Source organism: Lemur catta, chromosome 3 (genome assembly GCF_020740605.2).
Source record: "Lemur catta isolate mLemCat1 chromosome 3, mLemCat1.pri, whole genome shotgun sequence".
Classification (NCBI taxonomy): Eukaryota; Metazoa; Chordata; class Mammalia; order Primates; family Lemuridae; genus Lemur; species Lemur catta.
In genome coordinates, this window is record NC_059130.1 from 47,115,319 (window position 1) to 47,136,302 (window position 20,984).

Consider the following 20,984-nt stretch of genomic DNA (forward strand, 5'->3'; position numbering starts at 1 on the left):
GGGAAGCCCTGGTTTAGAGGACCGTGTTTTAGAGAAAATGACACTTTTTAAACACTAGATTCACATTTGGCCCAGTAGAACAATCATATTATGAGAAACACACAGGGATGAGGAATCCCTGGGTAGAGCATATATTTGCTTATTTCTGAGTAAGCAGAACTGAATTCCAGTAAGTTAAATGAACCTCTAATGGAAATAGATCTCTAGGTCTTAGAGTTAGTGCTTTGAAGTTGCCTAAAGAAAATAAGAATAACTTATCTTTTCTGAAGACACTCAGAAACAAAGGGAAGTCTCCCAAGCGATCACACTCTAAGTATTTATTTCAAACTAGTTCATTTATTTGTTTGAAATACATTTCTCCCCTTTGTCCAATGATGAGGAAGACCAAAGTACAGTTAAAACCAACCAAACCAAAACAATAAAAATTCATACAAAATTCTATCTTGCTTTATTAGTAAAGACTTCAATACTAGCTCTTTTGCTTCTTTAAAATTTAATGTAAGTGTAAAATTATAGAATTTTTTAACAAGAAAACTTGTTCTCCATTTTAACAAACCCATAAAATTTGCCAATTCAGATGATGTAAACTTTGAGTTGTTTCGATAAGATCAGGCTTTGGGAGGTCAAGAGAAAAAATAATTTGGAGAAACCATTGATTAAAATAAATAAATAAATAATCGTCAACCTCTGCTCATTACATCTAGGAGACAATGAGTTCACATTAAAAAAAATTGTATTTGGGAAGTTATAAAATGTTTTGTGTCATTAGATGCTGGCCTTGGTTCTTGATGACCACAGAACCACCGTATCAGCCCTGGACTGCATACTCTGGGCCTCTATCTTATGCAGACCACTGTTACTTTGGTTCTGTTATATGCAGTCAAACTTAATCCTAACATACTATGGGTCACCCCCATGAATCCTTGCTACCATGTGGAATAGGTATTACAGTCATCCTTGTTTTTACAGTTGAAGAAACAAAGGCTCAGTGAGGCAAGTAATCAGCTTTGGAAAGAGCAAAGAGACATTGTAACATGAGGATTGGAAAGAGATTGAGGTCAAATCATAGAGGATCCTCAATGTCCTCTGAGCAGTGATGGAAATAATCAGTGTTCAAGAAAGGTTTTCCTTATAGTTCTATGAGGGATTGAGTAAATTGTGATCAATTAAGAAATTAAGTTACTCTAAGCACAAAACAAGTATAAGTAGAAAGAAGAGAATAGAAGAGAACCTACAGTCAGATAAAAGTGAAAAGACTTTGTAATTCATTGAATGTGAGGTGGGAGTCAAGATGAATTATTTTTGGAGCACTTTATGTAATAAGAAAAGATGTCTAATAGGACTTAGTGCTGAGTTTTGTACTTTGAAACTATATCAATTACATGAGCCTGGCACAGTGGCATATGCCTGTACATCTCACCTTACTTGGGAGGCTCAAGTGGAAGGATTGTTTGAACCCAGGAGTTTGAGACCAGCTGGGCAACATGGTGAGACCCCCATCTCTAAAAAAAAAAAAAAAGTATATATATAAAATCAATTATAATACATATATTAACATTGAACATTTGTAGAATTAAGTGCTGTATTTGTTAGTAAACTTCCATAGATATAACTTGGTTCCTTTGGTATTAAGCATGCTTGGGCATGGGTCCTGCCTGACTTTTGGCCACAATTCTCTTGCACCAACTTTGACCAGTGGCTATCTCTTATTATGCTTCCTGTTGTCTCATACTTTTCTGTCTCACCTTCCTTGATAAGATAACTTGCATTTGCAAATTTATCCCAGTTGTGTATTGCTTGGCCCTGAGTCTGAATATTTAGCCAGAACTACATCAGTAATCTTATTAAGGTAGATAGCTGCAAATACAGAATTTTGACCAGGTGATAATAAGGGGGTATACCTAGACCTAAGCAGAAAAAAATCTAAAGCTTTGCATGGTCAGAAGGGCAACTCTTAATAGCAACTGCTAGACCTATGTGTGGATGGTGGGAGGAAGCATGAGGGCAAGCAGAGAAGACTGCAGTCTTGAAGGTCTGTGAAAGAGGATTTGTGGTAGGAAGATCAGTGATTCTTAGTCCAGTAATTTATCAGTTGTGTGACTTAGGGCAAGACTCTTTATCAACATTCTCATTTATAAAATGGGTATAAATACCTTCAATGTGAAATTGTCAATTAGTAGGGGCTCCATAAATGTTTGTTGAATCTGAATTTCTTATTCTGACCAACTGGCTATCAAGTTGAACCAAAATGGATCACAGCAACCAAAGACATAAAAATTAGATAGAATTCCAATAAATAAATGCAGACATCCTATGTTCTTAGATAAGATTAAATATCATAAACATGTCAGTTCTTATCAAATTATGTGAGTGCAAATTTAATAAAAATGCTAAGAGAATAGCTTTCGGATTTGGAAAAATACTTAGGAAGAACAAATAGGTGGAGATATAGAACAAGATTCTGCAAAAGGAGAGTAGGGGATTGGTGAGAGAGAAAGGTGGTGAGGAAAAGCTCTAACAAATATTAAAACAAAAAACTACAATAATTAAATGAGTGAATAGGCACAGAAAACTTCAACAATATATCCTAGAAGTAGACCCTACTAGTTAGGAAAAATTCAATGATTGAAAAAAATAATCACCATAAATCACATTCAACTCTTGAGTGTGGAATATGACAATTTGAAAAAAATCTAATGTCTCCCTTCATATCAGATGCAGCTATAAAAATATATAATAAAACCAGAAGAAAATAGGAGCAAAATTTATTAAATTACTAAATGAGACCGATTAAATTTTGAAGGGATAGAAGAGATCAGAAAGGTAAACACTGAAATATTTGATGAAAGAAAAAAGCTTTTGTAAGCAAAACAAAAACAAACAAAAAAACCTCTAACCAAAATTACAAGGCAAATATATTAGAAAAAATATTGCAGCCAAAATGACAAAGTATCAGTGCTACTTTCTAATTCAAGGCTCATACAAATGGGGAAAAAAACCTAAGCAAATTCCTTGAGTTTATTATATTGGTACTTTGAGGGTCTATATAAGTAAGTTTACAAAATTAATTAAAACCATTTGATAATTACAGTTTTGGATTTTTAGGTTAATTATCTTTTTTCTTTTTTTCTTCCACTTTGGTCAGATTTTTTTTCTTTTTAGGTTAATATCTTTTACCTGAATATACAAACATTTGCAGTAAAAATAAACCAGTAAGTAAGGCAAAGACAAAATGGATCAACTTTGGTCATTAGATGCTTTTCTATAAATATGTATATATTATTCAGTAATTAAAAGTGAAAAAGTCTTTTTGGCTATTATAGGAGGCACATACATACATCACGTATATTCTGGCCTATAGTATTTGCATTAAGTAAGTTTATAAAAGGTTAATATGGGAAGCAAAGTCTCAAGAAGGTGACCTGTTCAGGAATTTTCTGCACTAGTTATGCAGGGGAGCCAGATAACTAGCACTGCTCTGGCATTAATCCCAGGAACCACTAGCGGCAGTGGGGAGGCACCAATCTAACATGAGCACAGATGCTTCATGACAAACATTACTAGCATGTTCAGTGGCCTAATGTTCTGGTACTGCATTTTAAATGACATTAATTTATTAAATAAATTGTGTGTATGTGTGTGTGTGTGTGTGTGTGTGTGTGTATATATATACACACACACACACATATATATATATAAAAGAAAGGTAAACAAAAAGTTCACAGTAGTATAAAAAGTTTCAAGAAATACTAGGGAAGTGTATAGTTGCTAAAAGATCTATTTATACATTGAAAGTTTATTTTGCTCCTAAATTTGACATGGCTAATTAAATAAATTACCAAAGCAGTCTACAATTCTTCCTTCTCTCTCTGCCTCCACACATCCTGCAGTGGGCAGCATTGACAAATTAATTGGTAAATGACTGAATGAAAGCAAAATATGGTCCTTTAGAAAAGATTTTTATTTCCTTGGCACACAGACATAACTGACATTTGTGCACTACGGAGAGCAGCTTAAGACATATCAGAAATGGATTATAATTCACATGTTACAATATTGATAAACATGATGACAGGTCTGATGTTTCCCCAATTATCTTTGAAAACTTATTTACTATTAAAATACCACAGCATACTAGTCAAACTGGCAAGGTTACTTCTCATTTTAAAGGGTAAGATTGATTTGGATCAGTCAAAAACCAATGCACAGACCACTGTTGAAATGTAATATAATACCTTATCTAGCATCACTCAAGAATGAAGCATTCTACTTAAATGTGTTTTAGTCAAATAACAGTTTTCCTTCTAAAGTCTAAAATTGCTATTTTAACTACTCTGGATGGACTAATGTGTAACATGCCTTCTTAAACTTTAAAATAGACCATGCAGAGTGTAACAATGTTCTTTTATTAATATTCCTCATTAGGAATACGAAACACTTAGTTTTCTAGTGTAACCAAATATCCTAAAAGTTTACCAAGGTGGGTCTTTGCCCTACTATGGATAACCCAATATGGCTATATTTTTAAAACTGTCAACTTGTTAATTATATTTTTGGTCACATTTAATTGTCAGCTATTAGTTCTTGCTTTCATTAAATATGTTTTCTGTTACTGTTCTTACCCCCTTTAATATAAAAGTTAGTGTACAGCAACAAAACTAGGTGAATCTTTGATGAACTAATGGTTATCTCAAGGAAGGTCATTCCTTTTGCCTCTACCGTTTACAGAAGGTTATATATTGAGCAAGAAAGGAATTGTAGAAGGGAAATTTGGAAAGCAATGGGTTTACAGATAATGATCAGATTACTATCACAATTGTCCTTAAATTTGTAGGATTTCATCTCCTTTAGGTTGGGAAACCAGAAAACTAAGCTAGTTAAAACTACTTCTAAAGTAAGATCAGCTTTGGAGAAGGGTGGGCAAGTAATGCTACAGCAAATTGCAGGAGCTTTCAAGCATGAGTATTTGGCAGCTGAAGCATTTATATATATTTGCTGCACACAAGTTTCAGTTTGCTTGTTTTTCGTTTTTCTTTTTATTTCTCAGCCATAGTTAAAGGTTTTGGCATGTGATCTCTCACTAAGAAAAGTGCTACTGTACCATTATTTTATTAGCTATAAATAAACCACTGAATAATATTAAATAGTAATGAAAGGAGTTTTGCAACTACTTTCTTCCAACTGAAAGTATAATGATCAAATTTAAGTGTTTTCTTGAGGAAAAAAACCCCAAAAACAAAGACTTTCGTCTAGGAAATAAGTAGTACTATTCAAAAATGTCAACTCATATAAATGTTAGAAACCTTATTCCTTTTGTGACCTTTTTAGATTTAATTCAAGGTATCTTAACATGTCCCTGGTGGTCCAGTGGTTAGGATGCAGTGCTCTCACCACTGTGGCCTAGGTTTTTTAATTAAAAAAAAAACTTGAATAACTTCAATAATTTTATTCAATTCAAGATAATGATTGAACTTATATCTATATTTTTATTTTTATTAAGATTGTTCTCAGTGCTAAACCTGTCAATGTAGGTTTTGGTTAATAGGAAACCAGTATCTACTATGATCTATCAATAGATTTTTTTGTACACAAACTAAAGATAATTTAGTTAAGTTTTTAGAAAATTAATATAACAGTTTTTCTTTAAAGTGCTAATAATTTCCACTTTAAAAATGTAAACTATCTCATGTAAGGAAACTGGAACTCAAGACTAATGAAACAAAACCATTTTTAGGAAATTTCCTAATGCTTTGCATTTTTTTCCATATAGCTTATGTATCATTAGCATAGTAAATTATGTTAAATACCCTGTTGGCATTCATTATATTAAAAAATATTAATATATCAGTGAAAAAAATAAAAGTACATTTTGAACATCTGTGCTCCATTTATGAACATATATTGTAGGTGGAAACTTCCATCATTCAATATTCATTAAATATTTATTGAATGCAGTGAGCAAAGTGCATTGTATACTTAGTAAATGGTGAGAACATTAATGAGCCACAGCCTATTCAGCATGTATTGTTACTGAAGATAATATGTATCACAATTTAAAGATAACTTTCTATTTCATTGTTGCATTTTCATATTTTATTTTCACTTACGTACAAATAGATGATTTTTCCTTTTCAAACTCTGAATTTCTAGGCATTTGAAGAATATGTACTGAACTCAAAACATTCCATTGGCAATTATGTTTCTTTTTGATTCAAATAGAAAGCCACCTCTGTACATTTTTTTAAAAATCCCAAAAAACAGAAAAATCAATGCTTTTACAATCTTACCTAATTGGGCATCAATATTATAATAGATGAGATTTTTAAAATGACTTGAGCCTGTGCATATAAGACATTTATGTTATGACCTTGTATTCCATAATACAAGTGATTGTATACTTAATAAATATCCATGAACCAATTATAAATCATACAGTGTCTCAAGAACAGTAGCAATTGACCAGGCTTGTGTTTCACAGCTAAAAGGGCAGTACTGGCCATTCTCATTGGTCAATTCTGGAAGTCCTTTCCAAGGAGATCTGAAAGTAAGAAAAGACATTTTATGAGATATAATCTAACACATATTAACAAAATAGGCAAGACCTGGTGATTTTTACCTTCTAATATGGAAAACAATCAGATATAGTCATTTGCTAAATAAAACAATATCCTCAAGATGCACATATAAAGAATTTAGACTGAAAGAATTCTTTCATATTCTATCTTTGGGATTTAAGACTTACAAATGCAAAGGAATCCCTTCATGTATTAAAATCATAGAAGAAACCACCATTAAAAGCAATATATAAATATGGAGACAAATACCCTCTCAGGCATAATTTTATTCCTTTTGGAGTATGTTTATGAGACTAAAATTGTAATTAGGCAGACATGTGGAATCTTGATAAGACTGTAAAACTAAATGAAGTAATGAAGAAACACTAAGAACTATGATTAGGAAAAAAAATGCTATTCTAGAGTACTTTCTACTTAAAAAGCCAATTAATTTCTCATTCTACTGAATAAATTTAGTATTTATTATGTTCTAATACCAAGCACTTTATCTACATTATCTCATTTAATGTTCCTAGTAACCCTATAATGTAGGTACCATAATTATTCCTATCTATAGAGAGGTAACAGATTTACAGAGGTCAAATAACTTGTTCCAAGTCTCCCTATCAGAATATAGCATTATTAGCATATCAAACTTATTCTTAATTTTGACATAATCCCTTAAATATGAAACATAAATTATAAAAACCAAAAATACAGAAATCTGTAATGTTTCTTTTTTAAGTTGGGTTGTGGGAACATATTTGTTTCATTATTATGCTATTTGTAAACTCAGGGCTATGTAGCATATAGTCTTCTGTAGTTTCCAAATATTTCATGGTAAAAATTGAAAAAAAATCTACTGGATAAATATAGTATATTTTGGATAATAACTAATAACAATATCAGCTGGGTACCATATTTAAAAAAACTGTCATAGGCCAGGCGCAGTGGCTCACGCCTGTAATCCTAGCACTCTGGGAGGCTGAGGCGGGAGGATCATTCAAGGTCAGGAGTTCGAGACCAGCCTGAGGAAGAGTGAGACCCCATCTTTACTAAAAAATAGAAAGAAATTATCTGGACAACTAAAAATATATAGAAAAAATTAGCCAGGCATGGTGGCACATGCCTGTAGTCCCAGTTACTCAGGAGGCTGAGGCAGTAGGATTGCTTAAGCCCAGGAGTTTGAGGTTGCTGTGAGCTAGGCTGACACCATGGCACTCTAGCCTGGGCAACAGAGTGAAACTCTGTCTCCAAAAAAAAGGAAACTGTTATAGAGAAATGAAAAATAAAGAAAACATTTGTTTCTAAGTATTTAAGCTACCTCAGACCAAAATGCCAAATTTCTGATGTTGGATACCTGGGTACTTGTAATGGGTTGAGTTGTGTCCCCCCCTTAGAATTCATATGTTGATGTCCTAACCCCCAGTACCTCAGAATGTGAACCTATTTGGAAATAGGGTCATTGCAGATGTAATTAGTTAAGGTCATACTGGAGTAGGGTGGGCCCTAATCCAATATAACCACTGTCCTTATAAACAGGAGAAATTTGGACACGGACATGCACACAGAGAGAGTGCCACACGAAGATGGGAGTTTTGCTGCCACAAGCCACAGAACTACCAGCAGCAAGGAAAGAAGGCTGGGAGAGATCCTTCCCTAGCACCTTCAGAGGGAGCACGGCCCTGCCTCTGCCTTGAATTCAGATTTCTGGCCTCCAGAACTGTGAGACAATATTTTGTTTAATGATTTCCGTTGTTTGTCACTCAGTTTGTGGTGCTTTGTTATGGCAGCCCTAGCAAACTAATGTTATGACCAAAATTAAGGAACAAAACAAGGTTACAAAACCACTAATATGCTGCTCATAATTAGATCTGGACACAACAGGAAACATACCCATACTGACATAAGGTTTTCTCCATCCCTAACGTCATTAGGTAGGACAGAGCAAGGTAGGTCACAACTGGGGAGGAGAGGAGGGAAGGGTAACAGGTAGTATGGAGTGGGATGTCAGAGCCCAAGAGGTATGAGGAAGGAGTTCACACCAAGCACTAAGGGCGAGGGTGGTCCAGAGTAGGTAATCAGAGCCCAGGTAGCACAAGAAGGGCATCCACCCATGGAGGTGGCCTAGTGTGGGGCATTAGGCCCAAATAAGCTGAGCAGAGTTCATGTAGTGGTGACAGCCCAGTGTGGGAAGTAGGCTACTCACTGTTGGAAAAGAGAATTACAATATGGGAAGGGAGAAATAGAATTAAATAGTGAGCAACAGATTGGAACTGGTGTGAATTCAGGTTTTCAATATATAGAGACAGAACTACATAGAGATGAAGATATGCATGCATGCGTGTATCTATGTGTATGTATTATATATGTTCCTTAGCTGTACTGACTGGGGGGCATAGAATATGCCAAGTGTCCACATCTGGCTTTTAAATAATATTCTTCACCATAAAGAACCCCAGGGCTCCTTCTTGCCTCTGAGTTTTAAAAAACAGAAAGAAAAAGGAAAAAGAAAAAAAAAAAAAAAAGAACCAGGGCTCCTTAGAGAATTGCCCAATTCCAGGGCTGTGGTTATGAAAGTAAAAGAAAAACCTAGAACATCTTGCTGGGCCAGAAAGCAAGGACTTCTATATGTGACAAACAGGAAGTAGAGTGGACAGAATTTCTTTCCTGCCTGATACAATCAAAGAACTAGACAGATTGAGTGTGGTGGCTCATACCTATAATCCCAGCATTTTGGGAGGCTAAGGTGGAGGGAATCGCTTGAGGCCATGAGTTTGAGACCAGCTTGGGCAACATAGCAAGACCCTATCTCTACAAAATAGAAAAATTAACTGGGTGTGGTGGCACACTCCCATAGCTATTTGGTGGCTGAGGTTGGAGAATTGCTTGAGCCCAGGAGTTTGAGGCTACAGTGAGCTACGATTACACTGCTGTACTCCAGCCTGGATGACAGAGAAAGACCCTGTCTCAAAAAAAAAAAACAAAAAAAAAACAAAAAAAATAAAACTGGACAAAGTATATGAAGCAATAATTTTTAAGACATTAAATAGGCAATGAAGAAGAGTGATCCCTGAAAATGAGAAACAAATGAAGCAAGCCATATGACTGCTACACTTTTACTACCTTGAGAGAATTTCCAGGATTTGGTACAGGGAGGGGAACGCAGATGGAGCCTCCTTGAGTTGAACTGAGAATCCAGGAAGACTAAGGCAGATACAATTTGTAGGACAGAGTTCTGGAGAAGAGGGAGCTGTGCCAAGAAAGAACTCTGAAGATATGCAAAGGGTCCCACCCAAGTATTTGTAGCGTATTGATTAGCGAATTCATAAGAGAGAACTATTCAAGAATGAAGAGAGAACCATCCAAAAGGATTAGATGAAGCAGTACGTGACACTTGCTTGTTCCCACTAGCCAGATTTGAAAACTTCTTAATTTTAGGGATATAGGGTAGAGAACTTAGATGGGTCTTGACTTATTAGTGGAGAATAATTAGTCCTAGACTATACACTGTTCTGGTCAGGCCTAACCAAGCTTAAAATCAAGACCTGAAAGGATCAAACTGTTTCCAAGTAGTTTAACTGCATTCTAAAACAAATCTCAAGAGTATTTACAGAAATACAAAAAAATCTAGCATCTAACAGGGTAAAATGCATATCTGGTATCCAATAAAAAAATTACTAGGCAAAGAAGCAGGAGAATGTGACCCATAATAAAGAGAATAAGCACAAGCAAAACCAATCCAGAAATGAATTAGTGGACAAGTACACCAAAATAGGTACTGTAACTATGTTCCATATGTTCTAAACATTAAGCAGAAATATGTTAGAGATGAAAAAGACCCAGATAAAACTTCAAGAAATGAAAACTACAATGTGTGAAATGAAAAACACACTGGCTGGAATTGATGGCAGAATTAGACATAAGAATGACAGCAGATTTCGTGCCAAAAGAATGCAAGAACTTTAAAGCACAGAAAGAAACTTGTCAACCCTGAATTCCATACACAGTGGAATTATGTTAACAATGAAGACAAAATAAAAACTTTTTACACTTACATGAATTGAAAGAATTCCTCATGAGGAGGTCCACACTACAAGACATGATAGAGGAGATCCTTCAGGAAGAAGGAAAGTGATACCAGATGGAAATATGGATAATCATAAAGATATGAAAAGCACTGGAAATGGCAACTAAGTGAGTAACTACATAAGACTTTTTTCTGTATTATTTAAATATCCTTAAAAGATAACTGTGTGCTTAAACAAAAATAGCAAGATTGTAGTGGGGAGGTTATACCATATGTAAAAGCAAGATGGATGACAATAATAGCACAAAGTCCTCAAGGGGAGAAATGGAACTACACTAAGTTAAGTTTAAGTTTCTTATACTATACTTGAATTGGTATATTACTTGAAGGCAAAATATAAGGTAAAGATGTATACTCAATCCCATTATTGGGCATATACCCAGAAGAACAAAAGTCATTCTATAACAAAGACACCTGTACCCGAATGTTTATAGCAGCACAATTCACAATCGCAAAGATGTGGAAACAACCCAAGTGCCCATCAATCCATGAATGGATTAGTAAACTGTGGTATATGTATACCATGAAGTATTACTCAGCTATAAGAAATAATGATGATACGACATCTCTTTGGTTCTCCTGGAGAGAGTTGGAACCCATTATATTAAGTGAAGTATCCCAAGAATGGAAAAACAAGCATCACATGTACTCACCAGAAAATTGGTTTCCCTGATCATCACCTAAATGCACATCGCGGAAGGATACCAATTGGATATCAGACTGAGACGGGGGGTGGGGGGAGGGGATGAGTGTATGCCTACATGATGAGTGCGTTGCGCACCGTCTGGGGAATGGTCATGCTTGAAGGTGCTGACTCGGGGAGGTGGGGGGGGGGAGGAGATGGAGGTATGACTACATGGTGAGTGCCAGGCGCACTGTCTGGAGAATGGACATGCTTGAGGCTCTGACTCAGGGGGATGGGTGGGACACGGACAATGTATATAACCTGAGCTTTTGTACCCCCATGAAGAGCTGAAATAAAAAACAAAACAAAACAAAATAAAAATTATAGCTAATTAGCTGAGAAAGGAGATAAAATGGAGTAAAAAATATTCAAAAGAAGTACAAAAAGAGGAAAAGGCTAACAAAGAACAGATAGGATAAACAGAAAACAAACAGATTTAATTGTAAATGGTCTAAATGCTCCAAGGGCAGAGATCATCAGGCTGCATAAGAGAGCAAGACCCAATTATATGCTTCTGTGTATAAGAAACCCACTTTCAATACAAAGACACAAATAGGTTAAAAATAAAAAGATGGAAAAGTAGATACTATGGTAACAACTAATCAAAAGAAATCTGGAACGACTCTATTAATACCAAACATGGTAGATTTTAAAGCAGAGAAATATTACCAGTAATAAGGAAGGCCATTTTATACCAATAAAGGGGTCAATTCATTAAGAAAGCATAACCATAAACATTTATATATATAATAATACAGTTTCCAAAGACATGAGGCAAAAGTTAATATAACTGCATAGAGAAATAGACAATTACAGTAAAAGATTTCAATACTCCTCCACCCACAATTTATAGAACAAGTAGACAGAAAATTCCTAAGGAATTTGAACAACACTATAAACCAACTTGACCCAGTTGACATTTATGGAATATTCCACCCAATGACAGCAGAATACACATTCTTTTCAATTGCAAATAGGTTATTCTGAGCCATAAAACAACTATCAATAAGTTGTTTATTGGATTAGATTCATACAAAGTATATTCCCTGACCATAATGGAGTTAATTTTGAAAACATTAACAGAATATCTCTGGAAAATTCATAAGTATTTTAAAACGAAATAACACTGTTTTAAATTACCTAAGGGTTAAAGAGGAAATAAAATTCATAAGTATTTTAAAACGAAATAACACTGTTTTAAATTACCTAAGGGTTAAAGAGGAAATAAAAGGTGAAAACAGTATTTTTAACTAAATGAAAATAAAAACACAACATATCAGAATTTGTGGGATGCTACTAATTTAGTACTCAGTGGGGAATTTGTATCATAGAGCACTTATGTTAGAAGACAAGAAAGGTATTAAATCAATGACCTCAGTTTCTACCTTAAACTAGAAAATGAAGAACAAATTAAACCTAAAGTGAACGGAAGAAAGGGAATAATAAAGGGTGGAGTAGAAATCAATGACTAGAAAAAGAAAAATAACAGAGAAAAATCAATGAAACCAAAAGCTGGTTCTTTAAGAAGATAAATAAAATTGACAAAGTTCTAACCAAGCAGATTAGAGAAAGAGAGAAAATACAAATTATCAATAATCAAGAATGAGAATGGTAACGTCACTACAGATTCTATAGATAATTAAAAGACGTAATAATTCACTTTAGATAAAATCAGTTAATCGTTACAAGTATTTTTGATCTATCTTCTCACGTTCAACAGCAACTAATGAGATAATAGTATTCTCATTTCACAAATGATGAAATTAATTCCAGGGAGATTAGATAACTTGCTTAAAGTCATATGTAAAGTAAGCAGCAAGGACAGAGTTTGAAATCTAATCCGAACCCGAAGCTCACACCTGAAGCTACTATGCTATCAAAAGTAGCATACAAGAGACTGTAATAAATAAAAATGGAAAGGTAGTTTGAGAAAAGATTGTGGAAACTAAGGTATGTGGATTTCTTTCTGTAGGCAATGGGGAATTACTGATGATTTCTAAACATAAGATTAAAATTGTGAGAGTTATATTTCAACAAAATTAATCTGGTTTGGGGTATTATGACAAGGTGGATAGCAAGGACACTGAAGTATGAGGCTACTACCTACTCCAGAGAAAGGTTCTGAGTTACAAATTGGGAAGTGGGAACAGAAAAAAAAAAAGGCGAGCTCTTAGAAAGTAGCAGTGAGAGAATCAAGTCTTGACAACTTATCTGGATGTTCTGAGGAGGTAATGAAGAAAAATTATAAAGTTTGAGCTTGGAGAACATAAATAATGGCAATACTATAACAGAAATGGAAATTATAGTGAGAAAAAACGTGTGGGAAGATAAGCCAGAAAAACAGTAAAAAGAACACAGTCTGTGGAGCCAGATTGCCTGCAGTTTAGTAAGAGCTCTCCCAGATTACCTGCCATTTGACTCTGTACAACTTACTCAGCCTTCGTAGATAATTAATGATAGCTCATATCTGAGTTGGCATCTTGCCCATGTTATATGTATTAATATATTAATCCCCAAATCCTAGCTTATCCATTATACAGATGAGGAAACTGAGGCTTAGAGAAATAACTTTCCCATGGTCACATAAGATAAAAAATAGTATTAGCTATTTTACATAGTTATTTAGATTAAATGAGGGATTTTATATACATACATTTAGAACAATGCCTAGAACATAGTAAGGACTCAATAAATATTATTTATTATTACTACAGTTGTTACTGTTATTAGGTAAACAAGTGAAACCTAATGCTATAGACAGTATAAGGTTTTTCTGGAAAGCAGGAGAAACCAACAGTGTCAAATACAATAGCCAGGTCAAAGAGGAGAATTAGAAGGAAGTTATGGGATCTTGGAAATAGAAGGGATCTTGTTGAAGGACTTCTCCAGAGTGGTGAGGGCAGAAGCAAGACTGAAGGTGGTAATGACTAAGTGAGTGGTCAGAAAGTAAAAGGAATTAGGAGGTCACTTCTTTGGGAAGTTTGTGCTGAAAAGACAATGACAGGACAAGGTTTGAGATAGTAACAATACAAAGGCCCATTTTAAGATGGGCCAACAAATATCTCTGTAGCTTAAGGAAAGATCGAAAGAGGATAATTACTAAAGCAAAGTCAGTCATGGAACAGGTGGGAAAGGATGAGATCATAAGTAAAGGTAGAATGATCCCTGCAGCGCCAGATATTCGTATTTTTCATGGTCAAAAGGGAAGAAAGAGAAAACAAATGCAAATAATGAGAAATACTACAGGGCAATGAAGAACAGAATACAAGAAATGTTCACATCACATTGACTCAGATTCAATCTCTAGATGAGGTAGAAGAATCATGGTAGGGTTGGGTTTTCTATGACTACATTTAAGCTAATGGAATCAAGCTTTGATACAATATTTACGATGACAGAAGTCCCTTGTGTGTTTGCAAGACAGGAAATAAAATTTATTCTGCTTATGCATAATTACTCTGAACAATAAGACATAGATATATTTAGGTATAATCTAGGATTTGAGAAATTAAGATAGCCTTTGACTGAATTTGTACCATCTTATAAAGACACATAACTCTGACACTTGAGCTGCTAATAATTAGGACAAAGAAGGTGAGAGATGGTTCTTGAAATAAAAAGCAAACTCTGATATTTCAATTAAAGTATTTGTGAAGATTATTTTCTGATATATCTTTAAATCAATTAACTCAAAAGGCCCAGCCTGAGTACTTTGTTTTAATATCACCTTTACTAGTTTTACTTTTATTTTTTAAATTTAATTTTTTTTCAAACTTGTGTGGGAGGGTGCGGTGTCTTCCAGTGAGCACCAGAAAATCTACTAGAAAAATTCTAAAAGAGCTGTAACACTACTAGTTTGATTTTTTAAAAAATTTTTGAATTAAAAATTTTTTTCACATATTTATTTTTTATATATTTTTTAAAGAGTACTTTTAATTTTTGTATCTATCCTGTGCTAACCATATCCAAAAATATCAGCTAAGTTTTAAAAAATCACAGACTATTTCACATGTATAAATCATACAATATCAAGTCTTCAACTTCAAATAAATAACCTGAATAGTAAGGGAAGGTGAAATTACAGTGATAAAACTGGTTGTGTTAAAGAGTACAAGTTTCAAATTTCATTGGGATACCTAGGGGATATAGAAATGAATTCTAGGAAATTTTATTTATCTAATATCTAATAAATTGACTAAACACTAGTTATGAAAATTACATGCCCCTGATGACTTACCTCTCAAGATGAACATAATGTCGGGAAAGAACATTTTTAACCAGAAATATAGTGTTTGCATTAGTTTCCGGACCCATTAATCTGGAAAAATATAATTTTGCACGAAGAAAATACCCAACAGGCCACAGCCACTCCTAAAAAGATGATTTAAAAGAAAAAAAAAAAACTATGAATATCTAAAATTATTTGAAAAATAATTTAAAATGAAAACTCACAGGTAAGAAATTAAATTCTTACAGGTCCTTGGTGATAATTGAAGCCTTTAGCAAGATTGTAGTTGTCATTGTCTAAGGCATTGTCATAAATTCCACAGTAAACCATATCACTGCAAAACGATTGAAATTTAAGTTAAATAAAAGATCAGAATTATATAGAAGGCATTAGAAAAATTTCAATAGCAAAGGTAAGAGAAATAAATTATTTTGTCATACAATCTATAGAAAAAGCTTAGCATCAGTACATGATCCATTTAAACTTCAATTAGTATATACTGAATTCAGAGGACTTTAACAATGTGTTAGGGAATGATTAACAAATACTGGCTAATGAAAAACAACATAAGATATTCAGGCATCTTGCCTTCAATGAGTTAGCCTGACACTAAATATTGGTTGGTTTAAAGTCAATTATTTCACTAGATCTTTAATATATGCATAATAATTAAAATATACATAGAATGATTTTAATTAATAAACATGCTTCTCCATGAAGTTATTTTAAAATTAAAACTGATGTATTATCAGATTACAAATAGTAACTTTGATATACACATTGCTATAATACACAGAATTTATAATATACATATAAACAATACTACAAACTTACTGCAACAGATTATGTAAGACATTTATCTATACTCCATTTAATTAAATTGATACTTTTCTTTTTTTTTAGTGAAGTAGAATTGGCTGCATGAGTAAGCTTTAACTGTAGGTTTTAGTTTTGACCAGTGGTTCTTAACTCCTCTGAAAATGTGGAGAACATCTCAGAATGTAGATAAGAATACACATACAAACTTTTGCATCTCAAGACTGAAATGTGTACACAGTAAAGTAGGAAAAGTCTACAAAGGTTGTGGGGGGTGGGGTCCTGATATCCACTGACGTAGAACAAATTGATGATGAATATCAAGCTTTCAGGAAAAACAGCTGAAGAAAAACAGGTCATTAGAAACTCAAGAAAAAACAAGTTGGAACAGACAAGAAATATGGTGTAAACACAATCATAAGATAAAAACAAAATTATTTTTTAAGTAAAAAGAGTGGTATAATTGTATAGAAAGGATGGAGAGGAATAGTGGTGAGGTGAGAATGGAATTAAATCCTCATCTGTCATCACAAAAAGTAAACAAATAATGCCTAATATTTAAAAAAATCGTAAAATAGCTGCATACACATATTTAGAAATATGGAAGGAACTACTAGGAGAAACACCTTACAAAATAAAGATTGCCTCTGAGAAGAAGAATTGGGGGTGGGGAAATGCAGCAAGAAATTGAATTTTTTATATAAGTTCTTCTAGGTATGTGCATGTAAGGTCCAAATTTATACAAAAGTGCACAGAAAAGACTGGGCAATAGGCCAGATGGTAGTGATGCTTATCTATGGATGAAGAGATTTTAAGAAATTGTACCTTTTTCTTTATATACATCTGAACTTTCCAATGTATACTATAATCATGTATTATTTTTACAATCAGAAAAAATAGGCATTAGAAAATATTCGTTACATACTAGTTTTATAAACTTAAAATTCTTTCATTGATTATTAAATATAAAGCTAAAAGCATTTTGAATACTGATGCTTAATGAAGATATAGAAGATGTTTTTGAAAACTCAGTTTGAATGCAATTTTAGAGATGTTATTGGTAAGCAAAAAAGTTATGGTTGATGTCAATGTATTTGCATTAAATATAATATTAACAATATTCTTAATACCTAAATTCCAACTTACTCTGGATCTAAAGTTTTCATGCCAAGGGGACCAAGCAATTTTTTCTCTGCAATCTCCAAAGCTTTCCATGCTTTTTCTACAGTAAAGAGCTCAGGCGCCTAATGAATGTTAAAACCAAATACACAAATGTTTAACGTCACAGAAGAATTAGTTCCCACCCACACAAACTATTCATAAACTTGGAAAAGAATAAAAATTATTTAAAAATCCAGTGTGAGCCAGAATTTGAGTGCAGATGCCTAACCAGATCTAATCCTATGAGGCTTGGAAGCATGGTTCTTGGCCTTAGAAGTTAGGAAAGCTCCTAAAGGTGATTATTTCCCTGTGTCACTTCAAGAAAGTTACCCAGCTCCAAAAGGAGGTTGCCATAGCCGCACTGAAGGCAGAATATACCTAAACTTATCTAATTCATTCTTCAGATTTACAATAGCTTTCTTTAAGCATATCTGGTGCCCATTTGTTGCTTTTAGGGTCGTAATCAAATACAGAAGAACTTAGTCAACAAGTATTCATTTACTCCAATAGCATGAGTAAATTTACCTGGGATGTGGAGAAAGAGCCACAGTATTATTGACCAAGAACCTCCATTAATTTTAATGGTTAAATGAAATCAAATGCATACTGAACTGAAACCATCTTTGCGTACCTTTGCATTTTTCATTCTACTATAATTTATAGTTCTATGTTTAGTATTCTTGACAATGAGGAAACAGCTAGGCAGGCATGGAAGAACACAGGACTTCTCTATTTTACTGTCCTTATAGTTTATTTTTAAAGTATAGATAAAAAATGAGAGAGACTAGAATTCTTGGCTAGATAGAATTAATTACAGTAATATTACAAAGGAAACAATGTGAATTTAAGCTACCCACTTTAATTCACTAGTTCAGAGCTTTCCATCTAGCGTGCTGAGGCACTGCTTGTGGCACACGTGGCTCGAAATACAGACACTCTCAGTTTTCAGGGCAGCTGAGTGAGGCCTGGGGCTAATTGGAGCAGCTGGATCTGGCACAAGCAGCCTAGTCCATTTAGCCCAGTGTGCTCTAAAAATATCATTTTCTAAGTGTGCTATGATGTGAAGAAACACTGGGACACACTTCATTAGTTATCATCCATTATTTTCTATTTTTTGGTAAATATTATAGGTTAAAGGTGATATGCACAATACTTTATTAATTAGAAAAGACTATATTACACTATCCAGTAAGCAATATACTACCTTTTAGTAATTAAGTGAATTTGAAAACAAGTGGGAATAAAGAACTAAGTAAAACTCTATCACAACATTTTTTGAAATTTAAAATTAATGAACAAATCACTTACCACAACCATTGCTATGGTAAAATTAGGCCTGAGCTGGTAGTCACACCAAGGACTTGAAGCTCCATAGCTATCTTTGTATATGCCACGTTTGTGAACCAGATTTGGATGCTTTTCATTTAAATCTGAAGGGTCTTCTGAAACATGAAACAGCTTTTCAAAGTTGTCTTGTATTTTTCTGTTCCACTCATCATATGAGACCGTTACAATCTTTCCTGAAAAACAAGTTTTAAACATTCAAAGCAATTTACATACCTACTTACAGCCAAAGAGTAATATTTAATTAACTTATTTTTATCTACTATAATAGAAGCCAATAAATTACCTAGTTTTGAAAATGTAGCACATCTGAATTGAGATGTGCTATAAATGTAAAATATACACTGGATTTCAAGGACTTAGTACCACCCAAAAAGAATGTAAAATAGATCATGAATCATTTTATATTGATTGTGTTGAAATAGTATTTTACATGCATTGAGTTAAATATGTTCTAATTAATTTCACCTGTTTCTTTTTTGTTAGATGTGGGTACTAGAAAATTTAAAATTATGTATGTGATTCACATTATATCTATTGTACAGCACTATTCTAGAAAATGATTTAAAGAAAAAAAACAGACATAAAGATTTCAAAATTGCTCACAGAAGTGCAACTTGTTCATAGTCATACTGAGGAAAAAGAGAAGCACAATAAAGGCAATAACTATGCTGCTTTTCTTATGTCAGTTCAAAGTTGCTATAAAACTGTGGTTAGAAACCAGATTTGTTACAATTTTTCATAATAATAATTAATGATTTTTCTTTCCTCTTTATCTCAAGGACTTTCTAATATTAGTTGATTGAATCAAATGATGATTACATAGGTTGTGAATATAGACAGTACATTTGAAGTTTCTTTGTAAATAAAATGAACAGCATACCATGTCTTTTAACTGTGACTTCATGATAAGGGAAAATATTTTTTTTGGATAATTCCAGCAACCAACGAACAGCAGATTTACTCAGGCCCACAATTTCCACAGCAGACCCATCTCTAAAATTAAAAAATAAATTTTATTCTCTAAGTTGGAGTCATTTAAGCATTAAAGTGAATTCAGGAAACAATTTTGATGAATCACACAATTATTATATCATAAAACAACTATCTCTGCAAATAATCCTCACTTTATAAGAATGTATATTGTATAATATAAGAAATCTCTCCTCTTACTATTTTGCCATCCTTCCTAATGTCTACCTTCTTAATGTCTTTAAAAAATTCTATGATGTAGAATGGAGATTATGGAGTAAAAGGAGATGACAGTTGGAAAAAGGTGGGAGTAGTGGGACAGAGAATACTGAGAGCACTAGAGAAAAGACAGTAAACCTGGTATATAGGGCTGGAGAAAGCCAGGGAAGGTTGGGACATTAATTTGTTTATTTTCTAAATTTTTTTATTTTTTTGGCTTAGTGGTTTCTTGGTACAGAGACATTAATTTGAAAGCTCATTTTTAAGGAAAATAAAAGGGAAGTACAAGATCTAATAATGTACCAAAATAAACAGGGTTTTAACATAATTTGCAAAGCCTGTAAATAATTATTTTTTGAACAATTCCAACTGAAGATAAAATTTAGAATAAGAAAGTAGCTTCTCAGGTTAATATACAGTATCAGAAGCTGTTTTCTGATAGCTTCTGATACTATATCAGAAAATAGCTTCTGATACTGTATTAAGCATTTAAAATCATAACAATAAAAATCTCTTAAATGACAAATGCTAGAAAAAAAATTAGGGGGAAAAAGGTTAAAGAAGTGAAAGGGGCTGCGCGCAGTGGCTCACGCCTGTAATCCTAGCACTCGGGGAGGCCGAGGTGGGTGGATCACTCAAGGTCAGGAGTTCGAGACCAGCCTGAGCAAGAGCAAGACCCCCCGTCTCTACTAAAAAAAATAGAAATTATCTGGCCAACTAAAAAATATATATATATAAAAAATTAGCCAGGCATTGTGGCACATGTCTGTAGTCCCAGCTACTTGGGAGGCTGAGGCAGTAGGATTGCTTAAGCCCAGGAGTTTGAGGTTGCTGTGAGCTAGGCTGACGCCACGGCACTCACTCTAGCCCGGGCAACAGAGCGAGACTCTGTCTCAAAAAAGAGAAAAAAAAAAA

At 33.7% G+C, this 20,984-nt stretch overlaps 1 protein-coding gene and 1 non-coding gene across 2 annotated transcripts in view; both read right to left on the minus strand.

Moving 5' to 3' along the window:
* Positions 1 to 5,226: 5,226 nt before the first annotated feature.
* AGL (amylo-alpha-1, 6-glucosidase, 4-alpha-glucanotransferase) overlaps positions 5,227 to 20,984 on the minus strand; it is a 63,800-nt gene continuing 48,042 nt past the window's right edge. The window contains exons 27-32 of the mRNA XM_045547463.1: positions 19,762 to 19,874; positions 18,843 to 19,054; positions 17,520 to 17,617; positions 15,804 to 15,891; positions 15,567 to 15,700; positions 5,227 to 6,538 (exon numbers count right to left, since the gene is read on the minus strand). Coding sequence (XP_045403419.1) covers positions 6,421 to 6,538; positions 15,567 to 15,700; positions 15,804 to 15,891; positions 17,520 to 17,617; positions 18,843 to 19,054; positions 19,762 to 19,874 — 763 coding nt within the window. The 3' untranslated portion in view covers positions 5,227 to 6,420. The remainder of the gene's footprint in view (positions 6,539 to 15,566; positions 15,701 to 15,803; positions 15,892 to 17,519; positions 17,618 to 18,842; positions 19,055 to 19,761; positions 19,875 to 20,984) is intronic.
* LOC123636235 lies at positions 15,120 to 15,180 on the minus strand. Its single transcript, XR_006734433.1, has one exon. It is a non-coding gene; the product is annotated as a U7 small nuclear RNA (small nuclear RNA).